General features: G+C 45.3%; 3 protein-coding genes across 4 annotated transcripts in view; 1 reads left to right on the top strand and 2 right to left on the bottom strand.

The window, feature by feature from the left end:
• Window positions 1-176: 176 nt before the first annotated feature.
• Window positions 177-5,054, bottom strand: fdx1 (ferredoxin 1). The gene is made up of 4 exons (XM_037465556.2): window positions 4,524-5,054; window positions 2,494-2,618; window positions 1,942-2,071; window positions 177-992 (listed from the first exon to the last, which is right to left on the bottom strand). Exons 1-4 carry the CDS (start codon window positions 4,655-4,657, stop codon window positions 884-886), a joined length of 498 nt encoding a protein of 165 aa, XP_037321453.2. The 5' UTR covers window positions 4,658-5,054; the 3' UTR covers window positions 177-883.
• Window positions 5,055-6,492: 1,438 nt separating this feature from the next.
• Window positions 6,493-9,310, top strand: LOC119213902 (uncharacterized). Its single transcript, XM_037465160.2, has 7 exons — window positions 6,493-6,530; window positions 6,764-6,982; window positions 7,072-7,140; window positions 7,335-8,005; window positions 8,187-8,324; window positions 8,683-8,794; window positions 9,154-9,310. Exons 1-7 carry the CDS (start codon window positions 6,494-6,496, stop codon window positions 9,225-9,227), a joined length of 1,320 nt encoding a protein of 439 aa, XP_037321057.2. The 5' UTR covers window position 6,493; the 3' UTR covers window positions 9,228-9,310.
• A 642-nt stretch (window positions 9,311-9,952) lies between these two features.
• Window positions 9,953-26,113, bottom strand: part of nbeal1 (neurobeachin-like 1) — a 32,320-nt gene continuing 16,159 nt past the window's right edge. Inside the window, exons 18-55 of one of the 2 annotated variants that reach the window (XM_062561368.1) lie at window positions 26,021-26,106; window positions 25,737-25,826; window positions 25,448-25,625; window positions 25,214-25,347; window positions 24,316-24,475; window positions 23,912-24,014; window positions 23,661-23,823; window positions 22,717-22,875; window positions 22,442-22,601; window positions 22,181-22,269; window positions 21,317-21,910; window positions 20,464-20,639; window positions 20,082-20,370; window positions 19,665-19,973; window positions 19,405-19,554; window positions 19,107-19,264; window positions 18,854-18,978; window positions 18,352-18,478; window positions 18,108-18,256; window positions 17,886-18,019; window positions 17,668-17,769; window positions 17,462-17,557; window positions 17,249-17,373; window positions 16,988-17,128; window positions 16,641-16,771; window positions 16,386-16,495; window positions 16,009-16,126; window positions 15,815-15,912; window positions 15,612-15,728; window positions 15,405-15,494; window positions 15,202-15,311; window positions 14,891-15,063; window positions 14,620-14,714; window positions 14,151-14,267; window positions 13,705-13,866; window positions 13,427-13,575; window positions 13,195-13,330; window positions 9,953-12,258 (exon numbers count right to left, since the gene is read on the bottom strand). In XM_062561368.1, coding sequence (XP_062417352.1) covers window positions 12,154-12,258; window positions 13,195-13,330; window positions 13,427-13,575; window positions 13,705-13,866; window positions 14,151-14,267; window positions 14,620-14,714; window positions 14,891-15,063; window positions 15,202-15,311; window positions 15,405-15,494; window positions 15,612-15,728; window positions 15,815-15,912; window positions 16,009-16,126; window positions 16,386-16,495; window positions 16,641-16,771; window positions 16,988-17,128; window positions 17,249-17,373; window positions 17,462-17,557; window positions 17,668-17,769; window positions 17,886-18,019; window positions 18,108-18,256; window positions 18,352-18,478; window positions 18,854-18,978; window positions 19,107-19,264; window positions 19,405-19,554; window positions 19,665-19,973; window positions 20,082-20,370; window positions 20,464-20,639; window positions 21,317-21,910; window positions 22,181-22,269; window positions 22,442-22,601; window positions 22,717-22,875; window positions 23,661-23,823; window positions 23,912-24,014; window positions 24,316-24,475; window positions 25,214-25,347; window positions 25,448-25,625; window positions 25,737-25,826; window positions 26,021-26,106 — 5,708 coding nt within the window. In that variant the 3' untranslated portion in view covers window positions 9,953-12,153. Of the gene's footprint in view, window positions 13,331-13,426; window positions 13,576-13,704; window positions 13,867-14,150; window positions 14,268-14,619; window positions 14,715-14,890; window positions 15,064-15,201; window positions 15,312-15,404; window positions 15,495-15,611; window positions 15,729-15,814; window positions 15,913-16,008; window positions 16,127-16,385; window positions 16,496-16,640; window positions 16,772-16,987; window positions 17,129-17,248; window positions 17,374-17,461; window positions 17,558-17,667; window positions 17,770-17,885; window positions 18,020-18,107; window positions 18,257-18,351; window positions 18,479-18,853; window positions 18,979-19,106; window positions 19,265-19,404; window positions 19,555-19,664; window positions 19,974-20,081; window positions 20,371-20,463; window positions 20,640-21,316; window positions 21,911-22,180; window positions 22,270-22,441; window positions 22,602-22,716; window positions 22,876-23,660; window positions 23,824-23,911; window positions 24,015-24,315; window positions 24,476-25,213; window positions 25,348-25,447; window positions 25,626-25,736; window positions 25,827-26,020; window positions 26,107-26,113 lie in introns of both variants that reach the window. The other variant, XM_037462773.2, reaches the window with a different exon arrangement.

The following is a 26,113-nucleotide window of genomic DNA, read 5'->3' as shown; positions in this document are numbered from 1 at the left end:
AAACACGTTGTTCCTCGTAATTGGCCTTCAGCGATAATGACACTCAGCAAATGTGAAGCAGAGCTGATGTGTGTCATACAACAACCATACAGACATTCTGGTTGTCAACCAAGGAAAGTGAATAATTTAAAAACATTCATGAACAGAATTAGAGATATGGAGGATTTTGGCAACACTCCGTTAGAAAGGTGGTTTTATTACATAATTTTCCACTCTATACATGTGTGTTCTAGCCATGTACAATCACAGCATGGAATTATATGGTTACATGGAGGATCTGATCAAACAATCAATAGTAGAGGTATACATATGTGTAGAGTAAAATAATATAGGGGGTAGGGGGGGTGTCAGCATCACCACAAGCGCCAAGGCATCGAGAACTGTTTCAGTCGCAGGCTGCAATAAGCTGTTTACCTTTTCCTGGTTCAGTGAATAGGACTCATTTGCACAGAGAGAGACAACCGCAAGGCACAGCCCCAAACTAGAGGCATAGATTTAGGTTGCAGTGTGAAAGTTCAATAACTATGTTAGAAAAATGAAAAGTGTCAGCCATAGTGATTACTAAAAGTGATTAAAAATGGACAAGACTTCAAATTGGGGGGGATCATCTATAATGAAGAGGTGTCATTGGTTCCTCTTGCAATTACTCACACTACAGCAGCTCTCTAATTCTTTGCAGTTTTACTTTTCTATAAAAAAAGAACGTCTTCATTTGTGCGTCCAAATCCCATATTCTGTCTGTGACTTTATTTTAAAAAAGGTGGGAACATACTGCGGCAGTCCAGCAGATACACCAGTGTCGACAGATCCACACCCGCCATCGTCCCTGTGCACACACCCTCAGGCTCTAGCCGGGCACAACCAGTGTCTACGTACAGCGCTCCTAAGACGATCCGTCTTTGCTCTGTCGGATGTCGGCGACGCTCTCGGGGACCCGGGCCACCACGCCCTCCAGAGACTTTGTCAGACAGATCTGGCAACCCAGGCGAGATCTGTGGGGAGAGAAGGTAGAAAGTCCTCCCTTTATTGTAGGCGGCTTTCAAGCAGCTCGTTTTCTGTTCATTTAAACTAAGAGAAGCCCTGCCCCATCCCTACGACAACCATGAGACCCTAATATGCCCAAAAAGTGTGGACACCACTAGTATAATGTGTCGGAAAAACATGAAGTCAGTCATGTTTTGTTTTTTAATATTACGTATGTAAACCTGATAGCCTTGCCTCACATGCTACACTATCGTAAACATATCGTTACAATAGCAAAGTGTAGTTGGTCGATGTGCCTAACAAAAATCAATTTAATTAGTGTGGCAAATATTCATAGTTAGAAAAGGTACATAGGTTTCCTAGGATGCAAGGTTAATAAAATAGTTGCAGCTTGAATTATTTTTTGTTCTAATTTCAGGTAACTTTAAAACTCCATCTCTTCTCTATAGATGGTAGTTCTCGTCATTGTAAGTGGGAGAGTCAGCCAATAATCTCACACACTCTGCTGCAGCCTGGTCAGAGCTGTAACAGACTGACATTTTCTCAGTGTCTACATTAGAACAGCTTCCTTACAAGCTTTCAAGTGGCGAGGGAGGAAATGAACTGCCTTCTATGGCCTCTTATATGCAATCACTGATTTGACCACTTGGGGGCAGCAGAAAAAGATCAGCTCATGAGGTTCATTCTGTTATCACTATAAAAAGGCCTTTCTTTGACCAACAAAATAGAGGATTGAGCAGCTTTAAAAGCAAGAGGGAAAGAAATGATGTCGATACAATGGCTCCTTTGTCGCTCAGCAATGAACTCTTAGTAATGTCATCACGCCCAATATAACAATCCTATCTGCATTATTGTGCAGTTTGTTAAACCGCCCTATTAAAAATACACTTGACATGCGTTGTCCAAAATTGCATCGTCAAATCTCATTATTTCTATCAGCACATGTTCGATCCTTACGTGTCAGTGAGGCCGTACGCTAAGTCGAGCATGTCCATCTCCTCATCTGTGACCGGGCCCAGGCTCTTGTAGGTCTCCTCGTCGAAGATTAGATGACACGTGGAGCACGCCAAAGTTCCCTCGCACGCCCCTGAAACCAAACACAAACTTACTTCATCTGCTGGATGAGAATTAGCTCAGTTGCACACAGCTAGTTCATCGCCACGATTCTCACTGTTACTGTATATCAATAAAACGGCAAAATAACCACACGCCAATATTTTATGTCTGGGTCACAAAAGTTCAGCACAATACAGTGAAGTTTGAGTGGGTTTCTGGTTTGTATGGAAGGGTAGAGCACACATACTAAAACTTTAAAAAGCTAAAATAAAGCCATATTATTTATATTTCACTTCCAAATCAAAACACTTTACGCACAAATTACAATTTTCTTAAAAGTGCCCCCAACATTTTGTGAATGCTGCCATTTTTCTTTTTAAATTGATGGCAAAAGTTGCCCGCAAAGTTACTATTTCCCACATCGAAAACAGCAACGCGTGTGCGCTTACACACCAAAGCCATCAAAGTCGAGGTCTTCATTGATGACAATATCCAGCAGCGAGTCTCCAGGCGACCCCTTCACTGTGATCTGCTCCCCGTCTCGGTTGATGAAGTTCACCGCCACCTTGTTGTCGGACCTGACAAACAAAAAAAACAAAAAAAACAGTTTAGTCGACCCTTTTCTAAAACACATACACAAATTGGAGAGCCGCTTGGATTGCTGATTCACTCACTCCCTCCAGTGGCCAGAGCTCCTCACTACACTGAGACCGAAGAAATAAAGTCCACACTCCCACAAAGAGGAGAGTTCAGAGAGTCTGTGGTCCATCACTCTATAAAATTCTTTTAGTCTCATCTTTTCACAATGACTTCTCCAGCTGTGAACGAGTCAATTTGGCCATTTCCAACCCAGCTGGATGACCACATAAATAAGCTCATGATGCATCAAAAAAAGAATCAAAGAATTAAACTTGATGTTAGGGACTCTTTAAATAGGGGTTTAAAACAGCATTAAACAAAGCCTAACAGTGGTGTTCTGCGTTATTTAGTGATGTTGTATTATGCAACATTTGTCCGTTGTACAGGCTGAGGAAAAACATTCTTCATCCACTTAGTCTGTAAGCCCCTATATAGTAATAGGACATTATATCCTGATACCACATGGAATGTGTGAATGACGCAGTTTACAGTAATTCCACCGAAGCAACTCCAATGAAGGCATTAGGGTGATTTGCCTGGATTACAGATGTTAGAATTGGTACCCAGCAGTTTGTTCTAATCCAGGGAGCAGCCAGAAGATCTGGATTAGCAACTGGCTTCCTGTGCTCCTAAAACCTGACTTTAAGTAAAAATAAAATTAGGGTTCAATAAGATGCCAGCGTCCGGAAATTCATACCACAGCGAGAGGCTGCAGCAGCTTGGGTTTTAACCCGGAATTAAAGTGAGTGATTCCTATGAACTTTGAAACCATCGTACAGAACATTTAACACGAGCGATAGCACAGAGCCAGAAAGAAGGAACAGTGAGTCCTGAATGAGACATCATGTATTGGTCTCTTTAGAGGGGAACCAACATTGTTTTGTAGGAGTGGGGGGTATTTGTAGAACAGAAATGTGCAAATGGTCATTAAAACCAGTTAAATCAATTGAAGTACAGCATATTCCTGTTTTACCCCGATTTTATTTATACATCAAATGGTTTGCCATCTATAGCTTTAATATTGAACTCAATAACAATCTATAAAGTATCAGGACATGAAGTGACAATTCCTTTCGAGCGGATTACACATTGGTCCTGTGTAATCCGCTTGCAGAAAAAAAAGGAGTGAGTTAACAAGCTGCAAACATTCTACTGCACCCCATGACCTTTTGGATGAAAGAAACAAGCCTGACTGGGCGCACAGGGACAGTGTTAACCAGTTCAAGGTCTAGCGGCAGGGCATTGCGCAATTCAACAAGTTGTTTGGCCCTGGGGAGCCGAGCCAGTGGACAAAACCTTGGACCTGAAGGATGGATCTCTTCAAACTCGGCCTTTAGGCCTCATCCAAGGATAAGATGATAACGTGACAAACTGCCACTCAGTGGCTTTTGTAAGGCGCGCACACACACACGTTGTCACACAATTGTCACATTTTATATTTAAAAAAATAAACACTAAGCCAACCGTGACATATTTTTGTACAGATCGATATCTTCGGGTGTTTTTGTTGATTTGGGCTGTTTTTCTATATTACTTCCACAAAACGTCACGCCTGTTTCTCAAAACTAACGTCACTTCCGTTTTGTTGTGACCTGCTGACAGAGACCAACATCTATTGCGTTTAATTGTCGTTTCTTACACACGTGTTTAGTAGTATTAGTATTAACGTAGAAAGTGCACGGATGAAGGAAACTCCGTCTTCACCTGCGGGTGTGTGAGTGTGTTCCTAAAGTCAAAGGGACCCGGTTTCACAATGGTTCGGTGCCTGTAACTCACAGAATAACGTCTCATGTATAAATGCCTGTGTTTTGACCAGTAGTCTCAGGTAGGCCACCTGACGTTACCTCAGAGGCTGCGTGCCGCCGGTGAAGCTCCTCCGACCGGTCAGCCGGGCTCCCGAAGTCACCGCCGCCGTCCTCCGCGAACATTCCCGTAACCCGGCGAGAGACAGTCTTCGCAACGCCGTCACGAAAGCCATTTGAAGTACACGCGGGGAGGTTGAAAGCGCGGGCGCGGTCCACCTCGGTCGAGCTCTCCGCTTCCCAACGGGACAGAAGCCCAAAGTTGTCCGACTTAGCTACACGGAGCTAGCTAGCCGAGCTAGCTTGCTTTAGCTGTGAGGAGTCACTCTGTCACTGTCACGTTGGTTGCATAACCGGTAACAGACGGCGGGAGACTGTTGTCCGGGATCCCCAATGAGTACGTGGAGTGGCCTGTGATAAATGTCCACAGAACTAAAAGCAGGGTGACCCTATCAGCTGCGATCGGACTGCCCACCTGGATTTAGTAATCAGCCGACGTTGGGGATCCCGATCTATTCGCGGGCAAGGAAAACGGCGTGAGTCGGCTTTACAACAACTTCCTTTCAGGACTGTCAAAATAAAGGCCTGTGAAAGAAGGTTGCAACTCGAAATCCCACCACCACCAACAGGAGGAAATAAAAGACCTTATTAACAGCTACTGGTCATTTTTCATAATTCATCATCAGGAGTGTTTATGACTCTTATTTTGAAAGCTATACTGACAATCTTCCTGCCCAGTAGTGTTTTTCTGAAACGCTAGCGTGATGCAGCTATCAATAAAAAAACTTCCTTGACCCATTGACCTCTTGGTTATCCATGTGCTGGCTAAACGTTTCCCAATCAGGGTTTATGTGAGTTTTCTCGCTCGTTTTGAACAACAGCGTCAGCCGGCGGAGCGGAGGTTGTTTTTTTCACCGTTGAGGACTTTCGCCGAAGTGGTTGATCCGCCCCGCAGTGGAGCGCGTTATGAAATTAAACAAACAACCAGATTTTCAACCGGATTTTCTTGTAACGTGCCAAACGGAGAGAGAAGAAACATAAATCAGATGCCACACGCAACCTTGATATTTGTTTATGTTTAAAAACACGGCGCAGATAGGAACGGGTTTAACAGTTTACATGTACAACTACACTCTTTTATTAAAATAGTATCTTTTGTTGATGGTAAATTCATCATCTGGTGGAGCCTTTTGTATCTTCAGACTTGCACATTGGTGAATAATTCATAATAAGGTATATACAAATTTGAACATGATTTTATTTTGAATTGGGATTAGGGGCCCTGAGGTTTGTCCTACAACCCCTTGACTATTTAACCCACCCCCCTTCCACAAACAACCACGCCATTCACTCTATTAAACCAAGGGTCGTTCACCTTCAACATATTTACAAAAGCATGAAAACAGGATGTGTACATCGACTGTACGGGTACAGTATAATATGACATCAAGGTAAACTGCATTTTATAGGCAGCTGTTGGCATTTTGTGCCAACGCTGCATCCAAAGTGCATCCAGTAACAGCCTCAATATGGGAGAATTATGAGCGTTTACAGTTATTATCTGGGCCTGATGATTAAAACAGTTATGTATCAATGGGACTTGAGATTGTTTGCAGGGGTTCATTTCTGCCCTTTGGTGAGCAGCACCGTAACTGACTAAGTTTTTGTTCTTTATAAAGCACAAGGAAGTGAAAATAGTTTTAAATGACTGTATATTGTGGCGCTTACAGTATGTACAAGTTTGTGCTGCTGTTATGTTTAAACCATTTGCCCTTTAGGGCAAAGTGCGTCCAGTAACACCATCAATCTATGGGACATGTTAATCAATAATCTTATTTATTGTTATTATCCTTGGTTTATGACTGAGACAGGGAGGTATTAAAGGAGCGCCTTTTCTCTTCTCACATTTTCATCTCTGCCGTCTCAGGTAAGCAGCACAAGAACTGACAGTATAAAGTGAAAATAATCAAGCAGCAGTTTTAATCTGCTTGGTTTGTTCTGACGTTTACAGGATGTTCAAGTTACTGCTGTTGTTCCTGACGTTGTCAGGTAAAATTTTCTATTGTATGGTTGTTTGATACATGCAGTGTAAAGATGATTCATTCATGTGCCAGCATTTATCGTGAATGCTTTAATTTGCAGATGATGTAAAAATAAGTTTGTTTTCTGTCTTCCTGTAACATATTTCCTTTGATCTATTTGGAGGATATACTACCCCCCAGTAACAAAACATAGCCTCCTAGGCAAAGTTAATAAGCAAATGTATAAAATACCCTTCACAGGCCTCCAAGCGGTCCCAATTGCAGTCCTTAGACGTGTTCAGAAGACATCTTCAACCTACCAGCTCCCTAATGGCTTTCAACAGGGCACTGAGCACTCCGACATCCGCCAACCCATTCCGGACGGCTACCGTCAAGGTACTGAGCCCGCCAGGAATTTCCTTGTTGACCTCAACACTGGCCTAGTGCGGAAACACATCAGTGAGATGAGCAGGAGAGTGGGTAAGTAATATATACTTACCAATCAAACTCAATCAAGAAAGAAATACTTCAACCATTTTTATTTTTAAAATCTACATTTCCTCCTCTAGCTTTTATGCACCCTTCTCCAGGAAAGGGATTTGGTCAGATGGAGAGAAGACACTGGCTGACAGATCAGGGTGAGGAAGCCATCAAGGGAAATACTATTCCTAGGTTACTTAAATGCTGACACAATGAGTTGGTAAATATAGTTAACTCACTCAACTTCAACATCCTGCTATTGTGAATCTCCTTTTTTAATGTACTCTATAGCGCCTCACTCTACCTAAACCCGCCTGTATAATCTATTGTCACCTTCCATTTGGTTTTCCAGTCCCTGTTGATGTTCCAGCCCTGAAGAACGCTGGTGGTTGGGTCAGAGTAGATGAACCCTCTGCTCCTCATCTTCAAGATGGTTTTAAACAGGAAACCAAACCCATTAGGACTATCCCAGATGGTTTCAGGCAGGGTACAGAACCCATTAGGACTATCCCAGAAGGTTTCCGACAGGGTACAGAACCCATTAGGACTATCCCAGAAGGTTTCAGGCAGGGTACAGAACCCATTAGGACTATCCCAGAAGGTTTCCGACAGGGTACAGAACCCATTAGGACTATCCCAGAAGGTTTCAGGCAAGGTACAGAACCCATTAGGACTATCCCAGAAGGTTTCAGGCAAGGTACAGAACCCATTAGGACTATCCCAGAAGGTTTCAGGCAGGGTACAGAACCCATTAGGACTATCCCAGAAGGTTTCAGGCAGGGTACAGAACCCATTAGGACTATCCCAGAAGGTTTCCGACAGGGTACAGAACCCATTAGGACTATCCCAGAAGGTTTCAGGCAAGGTACAGAACCCATTAAGACTATCCCAGATGGTTTCAGGCAGGGAACTGAACCCTCCGCCCCCGGACTCCAGGCAAAGACAGTGGCATGTAAGGGAGAGGTCATCAACGGAAACTGCTACGAATTCATCCCTGCGCTGCTGGCCTTCCAAGATGCACAGGTTAGACGCATGAAAAACGTTGCATCTGCAACTTGCATTGCAACTATAGACAGTGATTCTGAGTGACATGGGTGAATCCATGTCACCTAATGTGTTTTAGGTCAAAGATCTCCACACATTCAATGTTTGTAGCTTTACAGATTGAATCTAAATCTCAAAACTTTTCTGTCATTTATCTCAGGCCCTGTGCAGATCTCTCGCCCCAAATGCTGAGCTTGCATCTGTTACAACTGCCGATCTGCAATCCCGTCTGGTCCACCTGGTGACAAAGGGTGGCGAGAGCCACCCTGTCCTGACCTGGCTGGGAGGCAGGGTCCAGGCAAGTTCTTTTCCCCCTTTTAGTGTGACGTGGGGGGAAAACGATCTCATCATTGCCATTTTAATGAAAGTGCTCTTGGCTCATCAGAGGCCAAGGAGTGTCATCAGATATGTTATCAACGGGACAGATAGTGTTATTCCTACCTTGGTATAACATTGACCATTGAACTTCTATTTTTAAAATGTTCCATCTGTTTTACTGTCACTGAACAAGGACAGAAAGAAAAAGCAAAATCTGAAAAAAACTGTTTACGTAAAATATTTGAAAACTTCTTCAAACTGTCACTTTCAACAAGAGCTAAGCTTATTATGTGTGCACATTCTTCATATACTATGCGTGTTGGCGTTGCACACCTCAGAACCAGCAGCCATCATGGGTAGACGGGTCTGAGTGGCGCTACAGCGACTGGATGCCAGGTCACCCCAACATTCACACGGATAAACCGGTCTGTGTGGAGATGTTCAAGATGGGTAAGAATACACTACACATTAACACGCTCAGGTGATTGAACTAGATCTAGCCTTTGTGACTTACAAAAAAAAAAAAAGAACCCAATAACCACACTGTTAATTCAAAGGTTACTGATACAGTGAAGTTCAGACAACCGCAGTGTTACATCACTGAACTTTGATAAGATAAAACGTCAACCTGTATGAAAGAATCTTTGGACAGTTGAACTGCTTAGACATACTTTTTTTGTTCCTGTTCCATTAGCACACTTTTCATTTCAGAAATACCAGTAACCAGTCAGGCCTTGGAGAGCCACTGGTACCGTGTGTTAATTTAGGGTGACTTGTCTTCTACAATCCTGATCCCACCTTTTCTGCAGATGAGAGCTGGTGGACAGCCGCCGACTGTGGACTGAAGAGAGCGTCCATCTGTTCGTACCAGATCACTGCGTGAAAACCACAAAGAAACAGAGCATAAAAAGGAGTTTATTTCCTCTTATACATCTGTATTCCCTCAAATAAAAACATGGCATATTACATCTTTGTGTGTGATCTGTGCAATAAATGCTGTGGAGGGAAAAGGAGATATTTTTACTAGGGCCGGGACTCGATTAAAAATATTAATCTAATTAGAGGCTTTGTAATTAATCAATCAAAATTAATCACATTTTAATTGCATAAATATTTGACCTGAGAACAGTGAGAAGTATTTTTGTTCAACCAATTCCAGCAGACAAGTGTAGCAATAGCATATTTAGAAATATAGTACTTTCAGAAATTCAGGTAGCCTATAGGTAAGTAGACCTTCTGTAAACTATGTTTTTTTAAAGTAGACCAATACTTTCAAGTACATTCAGAACATTGGTTATTTTGTCAGACGTGGTCTTAGTTACCCTGGTCCTTAAACCAGTCATCTACGGTCTCGTCAGCTTCTTCGTTCATGTTCACTGTGGTTTGTTGTTGTCTGAAGTCATGAACGCTGGTTGGTGCTCCAGTATAATCGGTCCTCCGAAACTCATCCAGTGAGAAACGTTCCACGGTGCAAAAAATAAGTGTAAAACTGCGTAAAAAATGTTTAATTAATTACACAAAAAATAACACATTAATCTTAATTAACGCGCTAAAGTCCTGGCCCTAATTTCTACCTTTTCTTTAAAGACCTGACAGATAAAACCACAACTAATACAAACTATTTGAATTTAGACAAGACTTTAATGATCATTTTCCACTTCTGTGTATACAAAGCAGTTTATACAGTCTAGGGAGCCCAGTTAAAACAAATTCTTACAATTTAGTACCTGGAAAGTGCAAAAGTACATTTCAAATACACTGAAATAAAAATCATGCTGTACATTATATACTGTATTCATAAATAATCACAGATATACAAACATCCATTTGGTGACAGTCACAGAGAACATTGCTAAGACACAAAATTGTATATTTTTTTGATTTCGCATTGAAGTCCTATGGTTCTTGGCATCCGTTGAAACTGTGGAGGTTTAATGTCTGGAATGCTGCTTTCCTTAGATTTACCGTAAGGTCGGGGGGGGGGATGATGAGTTTCGGCGATGAGAAGAACATGTTTTCATGCCACAATGGGATAAAGGCACTCTGTTAGTTGCAGTCGTGAAAACACTCAAACAGTGGTCTATTGTCTTAAGGATAAAATGTGGATGAGCCAACAAAGAAAAACTTTCATGGAAACCTCAGAAAGGAGGACACAGATTGGTCTTTGCGCCCCATCTTGCTGTGACATTTAAATAAAAACTAAATACAAAATCACATCTAGAGAAAAAAACCCACAGAAGCCATATGTGGGATGCAAAGTCCATGAACAATGACCTAAAACAATCAAGGTCTGCCATGCTCTACTCAATCAGAAAAAAAGAAAACATATTATTGGCATGTCCTCACTCACACACACACACACGTAGGTATGGTGCAGAGATAGATAAATCACTATGTTTTTTTGCATTCACACAGTAGTCTTCCAATCAATCTCAAAAAGGCCCGCAAGCCTTCTCAATGTCCCAGAAAAAAACAAGAAAAAGACTCACTTCACAATTAGCAGGAAGGAGAATGAGATGTCAAAATAAAAGATGCCAGTCATAGGCAACGATGTGAGCATGAGGGAGATGTGGTGCATTTTTGCGTCTCAGTGAAGCAATAGGAAGACTGGAGATAAAGAGCTGGCAGAGCAGCAAAGACGGGACATAAAGGAACAGGAAGGAGCTGTGCTACCGTTAACACGGACATCTCGTTAAGCCCTTGAGGATTCCGTCTTTCTCCTTATTTTGCAGGTGTCTGAACAGTCAGTACAGTTTTAAATATGCAATACCAGTGTATGTAGTCAAGAGATAAGGTGGGATTTTAAAAACGGCTATTTTTACTTATAAATAAGCATGGATTCAAGTAAATTAAAACATTCAATGTGTTTAGTGACTTCAAAGTCACGTCTACTGCCAATTTGGATCGTCACATGAAAATGTAGTGTTTTGTGCGTAGTGAAAATATTGACTTTTACAAAACCATATCGGAAATGACATGCCGACATTCAAGACAGACTCTACAGATGTTTCTAGAACAAAACACGTCAGCTATATCGAAGCGGTAAAAAAAACAAGAAAACAATCACCGCTGTTGATGCTGCCTAATCTCAAAATGGACCAAAAAGGTTATGCATACAAAAAAACGATGACAAGTCGCTGGGGCACATGCATGAACACGACCAAAAAACAAACCCGGAGAAAAAAACCCCAAAGAAATCAATAAAACCTCCCCTCACACACATACATATACATATATATATATAAATATAATTATATATACAAGAATGCATAAGAAAGGCGAGTTTGGTCTTGTGAGTGATGGAGCGCTCTTACTGCATTTTAAGGCTGCTGTGTTGCAACCATGAAAAGTCTCTGCCTACAGAGAACAGGCCCGCCCGTCTGTATTGAAGGGAAGCTAAGAGGGAGGGGGACGAAAAAGGCCCTTCAAAACTACATTTTGACAGAGCGTGCACACCTCCGCAGACACATTAGTATCACGTAAAAGTGAGGATGGCTAGCCATGGGGTCAGGAGCCATGGGGTTTGGTAGTGGTGCCGCTAAGGCTGGATTATAACCCTGGCGCCAGCGCCTTGCGCTCAATCCAAAGCAGCAGCAACAACAACAACAAAAAAAAGAATAGAAAAACACAACAGATGCATGAATGTGCACGCACGGTAAGACAGTGGAAAAGTGTGGGAGGAACTAAAGGGAGTTCCTTGGACAGAATGAAGCAAACCGTTGGTGGATTGACAGGCATGGAGGCAAACTGGGTGACAGGAATGTGGGATGCTCGTGGGGAGGGAGGATTTAAGGGCTCGGGGGATTGGGTCAGTTGTGGTCGTGCTGCGTGTTGTAGACTGTCTCCCCCGAGGAGATCTGGGTCAGTCTCTTGCTGGAGCCCCACAGTTTCCGTGTGATCTGGCCCGAGCGCATCTGCGAAAAGCAGAGGAAGAAGAGGAGGAAGTGGGATGGAGGGGAGAAGGGCGGGGGAGGTGAAACGTGAAGTCAAAGGAAACCGGGAAGAAAGAAAGGAGCGATATGATTCATGAGTGATCGATTAGTTCATTGCAGCTTGATTGACTTGGGAGGCGAGTCAATCACCGGTTGATTCACTTTGGTGAGAAAAGATGAAAAGCAGAACGGTGCAATGGTTCACATATGATGATTAAATGCTGACATCGAGCCCATCTACACTACCGCACTATTTATCACTATCAAAACACTAAAGTCGATCTTAACACAGGATTATTGGTTTGCATTATTAGATTGTGGCTACACTATTTTTATATGGCTTGAATTTGCAGAAAGGGTTAATTAGTCTTAAGTTTTGTTTCACAGCATATTTGTTGTAGTGGTGAAGTACACACAAGCACGCCACATATTGACACTTTGGGTAAACAGCAGGGGTTGGAGTTGGTCAACTGCCCAATCATGTCAAACATTGCAAGAATGAGGTAAGCACAAAAAGTCCACCTAAAGAGTTAAATCTGTTTGGCACGGATATACCCAAGTCTGTGTGTGTGGTTTGATTAGGGAGGAATAAAGAACTGTAGGGGCGACAACCATCCCTGAGAAGGAGGGGTGGGCTACATTAAAAGGTCTTTAAGCCTTTTAAGCATTGCAACACAGGCAATATGTGCAGCAGGTGCATCTGTGTCTGTGTGTGTGTGTGTGATTGCCTAGGTGGGGTGCGGGGAACTAGAGCCGCCTGGGTTTATGGGAGCTGGAAGTGGGGCTGAACACCAGCTGGTCGCGCTGGTGGAGCAGTCGGGTCGGCGAGCGGGCCCGCAGCGGGGCCAGCAGGGGGGAGGCCAAGAGCGGCGATCCCTCCAGGCTCTGAGCGATGTAGTTCCTCAGCGAGCTCTTTACCTCCGCCGGCTTGCCCACGCCCACGATGATCAGCTTGCCGTCCTCCAGGCCCACCAGGACGTGGCTCTGCTCCTTGGTGACCGAGACGCAGCGGACCGGCACCCTCATGGCCATGGGCTCCGCGGACAGCGACAGGCTGCGTGGGGCGAGACAAACAGAGTGGTGACGCCACCAGGTGTGCAGGCGGATGTCAGAAGGAGGGAAAAAAAAAGGCAGTTTCAGGGGAGTTTACCTGTAGAGGTCGCGGATGGACAGGTATCCCTGCTCGCTGCCGATGACCACAAACTCCCCAGAAACACACATGTCGGTCACCTGCTCCTTCAGAGGCTCGCTGCAGAGGTGCTTCCCATTAACGGAGTAAAGGTGGAGGGCATTTTTATCCTGGGGAGGTAAAATGAAACACACGCTGTGAATTATATATTCTCTCCAAAAAAAAAAAACTATTTGAAAAATACCACACAATGCGGAATTTTAAGTCGAAGCTTCCAGCCTGTGTATAACTGCGTGCACCTTGAGCGTTGCTTTGCCTTCGAGGCAGGTGTGGACCAGCAGGTGACCCTCCCAAGAAACGGCCAGGTGGAGGATGGAGAGCGGCAGGGAGCTGTCGCACGGCGGCCGCAGGCAACGCATGTACTGACCCCGACGCACCGTGTGGATTATCACCGTCCCGTCCTGGGGCACAGAGAATGGAAGCACACGTTGAATAAACGCATTGAAAAATGTCAATATTATTAAAAATATTTTAAAAAAGAATAATCTAAGCTGCATAATACCAAACATTGCAATATACTAACTTAACATCATTTAGTTTAAACTAAACAATGTTTAAACTACCTAGAAAACTTTACCGTTTTAAGACCCAGAATGACACATATCCAGGTCAGTGACCATTAGTCCAAAGTAAACCCATGTGATTGAAAACCTCCAACGTGACCCCTCTTTGTTGGTGCTTTTACCCGTGATCCGGAAACAGCCATGTCCAGTTCTGTGCTGATGCTGACACTGACCACCTCGTCCGTGTGTCCATACAACACCTGAACTGGTTTGGGATGAAGACCCACAGGAGCTCCACCCTGCACAAGCAAAACAGACTGAGCTGGAACACATCTGGGACCCTTTCCCGAAAGAAATTATGGATGGCCCGTTACATCGAAGTCATCTACAACAGTGGTCCCCAACTGTTTTGCAACACGGACGCTTGGGAAATATGTCAAGAGGGACGAGCGTGTGTAATTAGGAGAGAATCCGTTCAATTTTCAAAATAAAACATTTTTCCGAAAAAAGGTCAAATGACAAAAATTTGACAAAGACAGATATAATTATTCGCCTTTCCTGCAGAGCAGTGTTTTTTTTTTGTCAACTCTATGACTCTATGGGTTTTAGTGGATATGTCATGGTGTATAAGCAAGCCCTGACTGTGCTGACCTGCTGCAGAACCTGCCACACCATGCAGGTTGTGTCTCTGGAGCCGGAGATCAGGTGGATGCCGCAGTGGTCTGTTGACAAGCAGGTCACAATGTCTGGAAGAGAGGAGGGCAAAACCACTGATTGTTGGACAAACAACAGGACAGACACAGGACGACAAAACACTTTGCAGCCTTATCTCAAGTCGCAGCAGTTATGATGTTATCGTCGTGGTGCTTGGCCGGCTTGTTTTTAAGATGTGATGTGTACGTAAGGTGCAGTGCGGGTTTACCCATGTGTCGGATGTGCTGTCCCACAGTCTTGCCCTTAACCAGGGAGGTGACCCGGAGGCTGTTATCCCAGTGGCCGCCGCTGAAAAGCAGCTTGCCGTCGTGGGAGGCCACAAAGAGCCCCGCGGTTACCTCCACGCCAGGGGCGAATGGTCCAGAGAGGAAACGCTGGGTCCTGTGTGAAGATGGTTGATAGAAAGACAAAGAGGACAGAGGGTTGGAGAGGTTAAGAGAAGACGCAATATGCTGACAAAAGCAGCATGACATTGGTGCTGCTCTCCTGTAAATACTGTATTGTCAAGAGTGTTCTCACTTGGCGTTGAACACGGTGGGGTCTTTGATGAAGGTAAAGTAGTTGGAGATATTCTTGTTGTAAGGCAGCCACCCGTGGGTCCCAACCAGGCAGTTCTGACTCACCGTCACCTAGGAGAACACCATTAAGACATTACATGTCCACAGTTTATAAGGGGTTAAAATAAGTTACTAATGAATGTGAGTAAAAGCACCCGGGCTCACCAAGGTGTCAGGGCTCCCCTGAGTGATGAAGGAATGGGACTGATTCTTTGGCACCACGGCTTTAACTAGCGGCACGTTGTCACTGATGCCCTGCAGCATGACGGGGGGGGGGGAAGAGTTCTTGTTAAAATGACTACCAATGTTTTAGTTTACTAGCTTTATAAAAAAACAAAATAAAAACAACACTAAGCAGTAGGAAGCACAAACCTCGACAAAGAAGGACTTGAGGTCGCTAAGGTGTTCGAACATGCTGAAATGACACGAGTCAAGCTGAGCCTTCCTTTTCTCCACTTCCTCCAGAGGTAGTCGCACTGGATGAGGCTCCTACACACACACACACGAGTCACAATCCGATACAGATACAGGACTTCATTGGCTTCACGTTGTGTCTGCCGTGTGCGTGTCTGTACCTTGAGGAGCTGGCAGGGCGTCTGTCCAAAGTTACTGATCATGCCCTCCAGGGCCTTGCGTTCCTTTTCGTCTGTGATGGCGTCCAGGTCGACCGCTCCTGCAACAACACGCCAATCATTACACCTTTATTTTAAAAAAACGTATCTTTATGATACAAAAAAATCCAACGAGATCAACACAAATTGGGCTTTACCCTCATATGTGCAATAGTAGAAGACGTTTAGGGCCTCTACCGCTGCGGGGCCCCTCTGCTTGTAACCGAAGATGAGATCGATCCACTCGTGAAGGTGAGCCGATACGTACTCTGACTCCTGTTACAAAAACAAATGCCAACTATTATTGTAAAAAATAAAACACGCATGCACAGAACTACATAGAAACACAGACCACATCACAATGCCTTAATCTATACTGCAGAAATACTACACCCAAATCACTATCTGTATCACTCCACTGACGTCACACTAATAATCATTGTTTTCCTTCTACCTTTTTATTTCCACAATATCTACCGAGAAAGATCCGCAAGAAGCAAAGTCATGAAATAGAACAACCAAGGCCACATCTCACCAGGGCTTTGCGGTGTTTGTAGATGAAGTCCTCGGGGGACTTGGCCCATTTGGGCAGAATGACATCATTGACCCTTTCCTTGGAGATCTGCAGGCGACCCAGATCGAAGCCTAAAGAGAAAAAAAGGGATACATTTTATTTTTTTAAACATATCTTTGCCAGAAGAAAATGAATGCTTCCATCTAAACAAAGTAGTCAAAAGTTTTATATACAATATGTTAGAGCATTTGAAAAAGAATCATACCCACACCGTACCGTTTTTGTTCTCAAGGAATTCTGGAAAGTAGAAGAACTCTGGGATGAGCTCTTTGACGTCGTTCGGGTTGTCCATGAGGGTCTGCCATGTCGCGGGGATGGAGTGGAACTGGCGGTCGGCGCAGTCAAACCTGAGCAGAGACGGGATGAGCATTGAACCATTAGAAAAAGCAGCTTCACACGTGTGTTTCAAATGTCCTGTAATGGACTGTTTCACAGTTGTAAAACTTCCCAGTTAACAAGTGGACAGAAAATCAACATGGATGCAAACTGCAATGCAATTCCATAATTCCAATGGGCATTGTCGCTGAAGATGAAAGGAGGAGTGGAGTGACTGGTCTCCTTACCGTCCGCTCTGCAGTTGGATGTGCAGAGATGTGAAGGGCTCCACCCTGATCAAGTAGTGCATCACTCCAGCAGCGTTAGAGTAGTGGGTGCCATAATGGAACCTGTCGATGGTGCCTGTTGGGTCCTCGAAACTTTCATACCTGGTGTGCACATTTGAAAAGGGAATATTAAATCTTTCCCAGGCTGCTTAAGTGATCATTTAATTAAGAGACTGAAGCATAACTGAAACCAAAACTGAAGCATAAAGGGACAAGGCGTACTTTTCTCTAACAGCCTTCGCATTGCGTTCGTTGAGAACCGCCACTGGCTTCGACAGGTCCCTGAATACACGGGGATCAGACAGATCCAGCTCCTCTGAAGTGTAGTCAGCTAGAATCCAGGGAAACTGGTGACCACACACAAACAAACAAGTCGGTTCAAACATTCACTGAGACTCCACACTCGTACTGTTGCGTACTCAGTGAGGAACGTACCACTGGATACTGAGCCAGGTTGTTGTACGTTCTGCCTGCAATTGTGTTGAGTTGCATCAAGTAGTCGAAGTTGGAAATCTCCCGGTTCACCCATTTCTGTGTAAAAGCAGCGCTTTCCTCAGTTTAACTAGAAATATTACAAACGGCATACTCTTTCAAAATGATATACCTCAAAACAAGATTCATAAACATAAACATTTCCTTACCTGTGTAAGTCCAGAGGCTTTGAGGAGCTCCTGGGGCGAGCGGGTTCCATAGAGGCTGAGCGATCGCAGCAGCAGCATGCGGCTGTAGACCTTGTTCCTCACCTGTTCACAAGCAACACAACCTTAAACTATCTCAACGCCGAAAGTGTACCGAATATCCTACAATTGGAGAAACCGAAACTTTATTTAACAGGAACTTGAAACTTTAAATTCATTACCTCCTTCTTGAAGTTGAGGAAGTAGTTGGTTTGGTCAATGAGGAAGATCTCCAGAGCAGAGCGGCGTAGGTTATACCGTCGAAGGTGGACCTCTCTAATCTGAGACAGGGGCCATTTGAAATCGTGGCCCACTCCTTGAGGAAACAGGTCAACAGTTAGCGTACATAAAAGTTTAGTGTTTCCACCAAGCCTTCTCCTCTACCCGCCTCGCTCTCTCCTCACCTTCCTCTTTCTCCTGGCTGCTGTCGTAGAAGTAGATGTGTTGGGTGGTAAGCTCCAGGCGGCCGGGCACCACGTCCACCACAGTCACCAGCTCGCAGTCCTCCCACAGCACTAGCTTCTCCTTCTGGCCCGCCTCCTCTGCTTCAATTCTGCGGGACAAAAGGAATTGCAGGCTGTAACTTCGACAATCTGTGCCTACAACGGAAACGCAGTCGTTCTGCAGAAGTTTTGTTCTGTGACTGACTGGTTGTTGGCGGCGGTCGGGTCGTCCTCCGGCAGCTCCAGGATGTCGTCTTCCAGGTCGCTGACTTTGACCTGCTTCGCAGCCTCTAGTAGCAGAGACTCTGCGTTGACCCGCTTCTGATGAACACCTGAGAAAAGCAAAAGAGACGGAGGGTAATTAACACAGAGAGGAGACATCCCGAGACTGTGATGGATTTTAACCTCCTAGCCCCCCTGTCAGGGGGGGGGGGGGAAAGCTACAAAAGCCGTTGCAAAACCCTGCATACAACTTAAGGACAGAAAAACTAGCCTAGTGGAGGGTGGGAATGAATTCGGCTTAAGGAGGATTTTCAAGGTCAGTCCTTTCCAATCTGTTTATCAAGGGCGGACAGAATGAGGATGTGCTCATGACATACTGTACACTCACTGATCCTTCATCATCGCATCCAGGATTTACAGTTAAACCATTCGAGCATACGTTCAATAGGCGACACATCAAAGAGCCTACAGTGAGGCTGCTTTACCCAGGTTGTCTCTCAGAGCGCTGGCTTCTCGGTGTGGGTCAAAGTTGTAATTGCGGACCAGCTTTAGCCTCATGCGGGAGAAGTTCTCGGCGCTGGACACCCTCCAGTGCATTTCGTCCTGCTGCCTGTTGGATGATTAACAAAACACACATGTAAATCCCAAAGGAAGGCTATATGTATATCTCTATATATTATATATTGATACCCTTTTATTTGTTTTACTAAGTAGCGCGCAGAGCACAGATGTTGGTACCTGTCAGCCCAGGTCCCTCTCTCACACACCAGACCTCGGCGTGCTGCCTTCCACTGCCTCAGGGTGGCGCTGTTCTGGCTGTGCTGCTGCTTCAACATGCTGTTGTAGCGCAAATTCTCCTGCCGCCCTCTGCGTGAGAAAGGCTCCACAAATTGCTCCTGAAGAGGGTTAATATACAGTGAAAAGAGTTTAAACTTTGCACCAAAAGATTAGATAGAAGATGAACTAGATGTGGTTGGGAAAGCAAAAAAGAATAGGGGCCTTCGCTGATTATTTGTTTATTACTGATTCAACTAACCTGGAAGCGGATCTTGCTCTCACCCCTCTCCCTCTCTCTCTTATGCAGGCTGACCATGAACGCCTCGTAGCACTCCTTCCAGTAGAGAGCCATGGTCTCGTGGCCCTGGCTGAATGTTTCAATTTCATACTGCTTCATGTACGGAATAATCTGGAGGAAACACAGAAGTTAAAAGGACAACATCCCCATTAAGTTTTACATAAAATCCATAGCTGACACAATTTTAAGACAATGATTGACTTTAAAACGCCATCTTATACATATTTGTCGAGGTAGACGCGCCACTCTGGGGAGTCGCAGTACACTTTGAAGTCCTCGAAGAAGGATGGGCTGCCGTTGGTGTCGGGCAGCTGGGGGAGGTGCAGCTCGATGAAGAGGAGGCGGTGGACTTTGGCGAGCAGCGTTCGCAGCAGGGGGACAAGGAAGCAGTACGTCTCCTCCCTTTGCTCCTGGATGGAGCGCCGCAGGATGCCCTCCACCCTACCCAGGAGGTAGCAGGCCTCGTCCTGGCTGGACACCTGCTTGGTCTGCAGGATGCCGTTGAGCTTGGCTGTGGCCAAGGCACACACCTGGGACAGAGGGCCATGTATTATTGTGCATGCACAGGCGTGGATTTGAAAGCCCATGAATAAAAATCACACACGAGAAGGGAGGGACAGCCGGGAAAATCAGCTCACTTCAGGGTCTTCCTGAGCCATGAAGCCCAGCAGCAGCCGCAGTCCAACTTGGGAGAGTTGGAACCACTGAGTGCCGGCCGAGTACCACACCATAAGGCTGTCCATCAGGGTGACCGTCTCCTCCAGCACCTTCTCTGTCCACAGCGCCGGGTTGACCAGGCCCTCCGCCTGCAAGAAGTCCTGCACCATGTGAAGCAAGCGCACGGCATTCTCCGTGTGCTGTGGCAACGTGGCGGCCGACGCCTCGCGGTTATCAACCACCGCCCACTCCAACATGCGTTCCATTAGACTATGAGAGTTGGGGGCAGGGGGTTTAAACCGTTAGATATCGAAAAATGAGTTCCCGGTACCGTGTTTTCAGCTCCCGCCACGTCCGGCTCACCTCAGCTTGATTCGGTCGACGGGCAGCAGCAGTTCATTTGCGGTCGCCAGCTTGGCGAGGGCAGAGAAGACCTGGCCGCGCTCCAACCACGCTGAGTCGTCCGAGCCTTCGACCCCGCGCCACATCACGTACAGCAAGATCTCCAGCAGCATGTGGCACAGCTCCTCCTCTGCCCGCTGGGGAGGGGAGTGAAAAAAAAGACAAAAAAGCCATTGACCCTCTGGTGTATTGCGAAGTAACAGGAGATAGTGAAGAGAAGAAAAGAAGGACTTCAATAAAATAAGATGACAGTTGATGTCCCCAGCAGCGTTATTTCACAACCTAATTCATTCTAATACCTTTCATCTAAAAGCCCTGTGACAGCCCGAGCCTCGGCATGATCCGCCTTTAATCTGTCTCTGGAATGTAGATGATACTGACGGTGTTCTGCCACTTTGTCACATTCCCCGGACTGGAGCTTTGAAAGGACATTTCTATTTCTGTGACCGACTGCTTCCTGCTGTGGGAGTAGATGGGTCGTCTCTCTTCCATCTCTGCACCCCCAGCAACGCCCAGAATAGAGCTCCATGGATGAAAGTTAGCGTCGCCCACCCCCTGAGGTGCTGGCGGCATTTCAGCAGCGCTGTAAGAAGCTCTTGCTGTGGGGTAGGTATGAGGCAACCTTTGCGTACAGAGCTATATGAAATAAAATGATCTTCTGACTAAATCTGCTGCTTACTTCTAGGGGCTTCAAGAGAAATCATTTTTGGATTATTGGGCGATCCAATTGTTTATTGTATTGTATTTAAAAAATATAGCCAAAACGCTCTCCGACTCAGCAAGAGGAAAAGCATCACAAAATCAGTTGTCTCACCTCGGCGTTGTTGAAGGACTCCCCCAATGAGATGTTGTCGCTGAAGAGAAAACTGTCCTCTGCCAGGGACGAGGTCGCATCACGCTCTCCAGTGCTCCCTGGGAAAGGCTTAGAAGTCTCCAGCGGCGACGGCGTGCTGGCCGGACTGCCGGGTGTTTGACAGCCGCCGTCCCCGACCTCGAAGGAATGCAGGTGGGACAGATCCAGCATCAAGCCGCCAGACTTCCCCACCGACCAGGGCTTGACGTGCGGCTGCGGCTCGGCTGAGGCCGAGGAGGATGGCGTGTCCAGCAACGAGAGGACGTCGCCGCTCTCCAGGCTGTCCACCGACCGGTTGTCGCTTACACTCAGCCGGTCGTCCTCCAGACGGCCGCCACTACCTGCCCGCACCCTCTTCTCCAGGGGCAGCTCCAGGCGGTTGGCGGCACTTCCGCCACGACTCAGGTCCAGACTGCAGGCGCTGATGGTGTCGGTGCCCCGCTGCGGCTGGGACCCGTCGCTACGCAGGTAGAGCCGAACGAGGGTGTCCTGCCAACACTGCTGCTTAGAGATCTGGACGGCAGCGTCTTGTTGGGAATGTAGCAGCTGGTACACCTGGAGAAAGAGAGGGGGAGAAGGTTATAGTTAATGATAAGTGCACAAAACCAAACATTGACTTATGAGTAGGGACATACTCCCATAATATTATGTGTGTGAGGGAGATGTAAGGACATAATGGAGCAAGAGAAAAAGAAGATAAAAAGAAATCAAATAGAAAGTAATGTAGAAAGCATTTAATCAACTGCTGACACCGTAAAGTCATTTCTTGTGTCTGCTGGAATTCAATACTTATAATTAGTAGTGTGGACGAGTGAGGGTGCTCACCCTCTTGCAGACGAGGAGACGTTCGCTGGGTCCGGCCCGGTGAGTGAGCTGGACCAGGGCCATCAGGTCCTTGTAGTTCACCACGTGGTCTATTTTAGACATACAAACAAACTCAACACATTTAATTAAACGGAATATTAGTTGGATAAATAACTACAGTACTGATATCAGCTACTGCAGCAACTAGAAATCTCATGATCCGTTCTTCAACATCTCTTTAAGAAAGACTAAAGAAATAAAAAGAAAAGAAGGAAAGCTGACCTGTGTGGAGGACCTGGTTGAGGAGACAGCGGATCAGTGTAGGAGTGATGTGAATTTCGGATAAGAGCAGCGACAGGCCGGCGTAACCCGTCTCCCTCAGCCGCAAGCGCTGCTTATTCTTCTCGTAGACGCGGTCGCAGCGTAACATGCGCTCAAACAACTGCGCAGAAAAAGAAACAACAATTTTTCCGTCTGCCCTCATGTGAAGGGACATGCACTAATGTATAGGTAGGCAAAGTACATTTGTAGGTCTCCATGGTTGATGATGAACCCACCTTAAAGACGAGCTCCCGCAGTCGGTCTGAGTATTTGTTGTTGAGCACAAGAGCGTAGCAGGAGTCGGCGGCACCGGGCTCGAAGAGGAGCAGGAAGAGCTGGTCCCTGGCAGGACTGGTCTGAAGAAGGCTGAGTAACAACTCCAGCATGCCACACAGCTGCAAACACACAGCAACAATTAGTTATTTATTTCTGTATTTGGTGAGGTTTGCAAAGTCTTGAGGTTTTGAAGAGAGGATAACGGCTTCAGTTCCCATCAAAGACCGTACGGCAGCACCCATAAGTTAGCTATACATTGCTTTGCCCATGCACTATGGTTAACACTGTGACTACGGATAAGTATTTTATAAAAGTCCTCTTAAAAAAAATGCAAACTGTTCCTTTAACATCTTTGACCAAAAAAGGCTTGAGTTGCATGATTCATACCTGGAACATGTATGTGATGTTTAACTTATACTCGGTATTGCTTCATGAATGGATGGGTAGTATCAGATGGCCAGCAGCGAAGGAGCATTCATGCAGTTATTCTGACCAAATGTTCATAGATACGCAAAGTGACAGAAAGGAGAAGATGGGACAGATGAGAGTGACGGAAATTGATTTCACAAAAAGGGTGACTGAGAGGAAAACAGTAGAGAAATTGTGTGGTCTGTTTTGGCCAACAGCCACTGAGGGATATAGCGTACAGAAAAGGAAATGTTTTGAAATAGAGAGAGGCGGCAAAAAAGAGGGAGGAGTGGTTTGCATGATATGGGTTCTCAGGGAACCGATAATAACCTATTCCACATTTCTTGGATGCTGGCCGAACACACCTCAAAGTAGCTCAGAACCTGGAAGATTGATTACTTTGTATTCTAATGCATATGATAATTTTTCTTAAAGATTAGATTTGTGTATATAAAGGAAAAGCATTTTTACTGCGGTTAATTTGCCCCCTCCTCACCTGCTCCTCGTCTCCGATGGCAGCGATGTATCCCAGAATGCTTTGCATCTCCTCCTGCGACATGCCCTTGCTGATGTAGTACTTGATGAGGCCGCAGAGAGACGCCCGGATGGTGCAGACGTCGTCCTCGCTGAGGTCGCTCTCTTTATTGCTGGTGCCTCGCCTAAAGGATGGAGCAGACGAGGGGACGTTTGGTGAGAAAGACACTGAGCAAGTCGGACACGCGGGAACTTTGGGGAATGGAAACTCACCCGTAATAAAGGCGCACGGTGTCCAGGAGGAACTGGACTCCATATTTTTTTCTGAACTGCTTCCTGTTGTCTTTGATGACAGTGGACATGTACTGGATATGACCTTCATTTGACGAAAACAAAAAGCAAAACTTAGTATGGTATTACCACAGTTACTGTGGTGGATGTGAATGTATGCTTGGGACAGAGGAAGTGGTATGGGTACAGACTATAAAGCCCTCTGAGGCAAAGTTGTAATAGGCAATTTTATTTTATTTTATACAAAATAAAATGAATTGAATTCACTGACTGATCGATCATTCATATACCGTTTTTGCGCTGACTCCAAAATAGTCTTGACACGCTAAAAAATAGTTCAACATTTTTGGAAATACATCGCACAGACACAACAACACAGATCTGACCTATGCGTAAAGGGAAGTCTCCTTTGTTCCAGATGTTAAAGTTGAACAGCAGGTGTGTGTGAAGCTGCTGCAGCAGAACCTGGTTCTTCTCATAGGTCACCTGTTCTATCAGCAGCTGCATAGCGACCAGGACGCTGACGTCCACATGACCTGCTGGCAGCTGAACACAGACACAAACAATATATCGAACCATCAGTTCAATTATACCAGTACCGGTTAAAAATGCATGTGGTATGAACAGGCCTCAGTTCATGCCACAAAAAAGTACTTATTATGAATAGCCCCGTAAATAATGATGATGCTGGTTTGAAAACAAGCGATACCTCTGGAACACAACTTGCCTCCACAAACCAGATAAGGAACACATTAAAGCTGGGGAGATGCACATTAGGTTCATTTGTTTGTTTTTTAACTAATTATAGGGTGTGTCTGCTTTTCCTGGAGCAGCTATTATCAGTCATTTTCTTTTATCGGAGTGAAGTCTTTAATTTTCCCATTGGGTAAATGCTGATGCAGCAGTATTTCCCACACACCCCCACCCCCTACAGATGAAATAAGAAGAGGAAAGAAAGAGCTAACGTAAAAAAGAATGAGCAGTCAAGGGAAACTGACAGTAACAAAGGAAAAGACAAACACAGGGAAAAATGCTGTCTGAGATGAAGTCATTTCAGGTTGAGCAGCATTCAGGATTCTGTCGGTTTCGCATGTGGAGACCATACGCAATTAATACGCGTTATTGCTGGAAGATAGAAACTACAAGTGATCATTTCACAAGGGACTTCGGTCTTCTACTCAAATGTTTTAATGACATTAATTGCATTTATATTTCTGTAAATATTTAATATCTTTATGTCAATGTGCTCATCAGGCAGAATTAATCTTTAAATTATACTGAAACCTTCTGCAGCAGGGCTCCCAGTGTGCCGACACCATGCGAGTGGAGCAGATTCTCCTGGTTGATAGGGTGCCTCTGCAGGAAATGCTTTAGAACCAACAAGAAAGTGGCCACCAGATTCTTCTCCAGGCGTGCCTCTGAAAGCAAAAAATGTAATCTGCTACCACATGTGCCCTAGGGTTTCACGGTGATACTTAAGGCAACAAGGAACCGAAAATAAATTGTTGCAGAGCCAACCTGAAGCCCTGTTGGATGGCAATAGGACCCAATCTCCGTCGGGTGGCGTGGTCACATCAGGAGTAATTAAATCTGACCCGGCGGCAGGATCACTGGGCTGTTGATCCGGGATGATCAGAGTCAGCTGCTCCAGGATGGGGAAGAGCACCGGCAGACCGCCCACACAGTTGATCATATCCTGCCGCAGGTACAAAGAGCAGTTAATTTTCAAATTGAAAATGTGCGCAGTTCAAGTTGGAATGTTCCTCTGACCGCAGGACAATCACACAAGCCACATGATCCCCCCCACCTTGATTTCCCAGTTGACCACTTTATTGCCAGTCAGGCGTCCATGCAGCATGTTCGGAGACAGATCGAGACAGATGGGGTTCCTACACGCCTGTTGACAAAACAACTAGGTTTAGATAGCAGTTATTGGATATCCTTTGAGCAAATGATATAGGATAGGATTTAATAGTCATTTTTAATGTTTGGAGACTTCCAATCATTATGATGGTCCATGAAAAAGTGACCACATATGAGAGCAGTTTCCACATTCAGAAACGATGACTGAGACTGCAGCTATCCAAATACCTTGGGTGAGTAGTGAAGCAGCAATTTGGTTGAGAGGTCGCCGAATTCAGACTCCTGGGCTTTAAATGGAGAGATGCAATTTGGACCTGCGTA

Source organism: Pungitius pungitius, chromosome 3 (genome assembly GCF_949316345.1).
Source record: "Pungitius pungitius chromosome 3, fPunPun2.1, whole genome shotgun sequence".
Classification (NCBI taxonomy): Eukaryota; Metazoa; Chordata; class Actinopteri; order Perciformes; family Gasterosteidae; genus Pungitius; species Pungitius pungitius.
The sequence above is the reverse complement of the archived record's forward strand: the minus strand, read 5'-3'. Positions and strand labels throughout refer to the sequence as shown.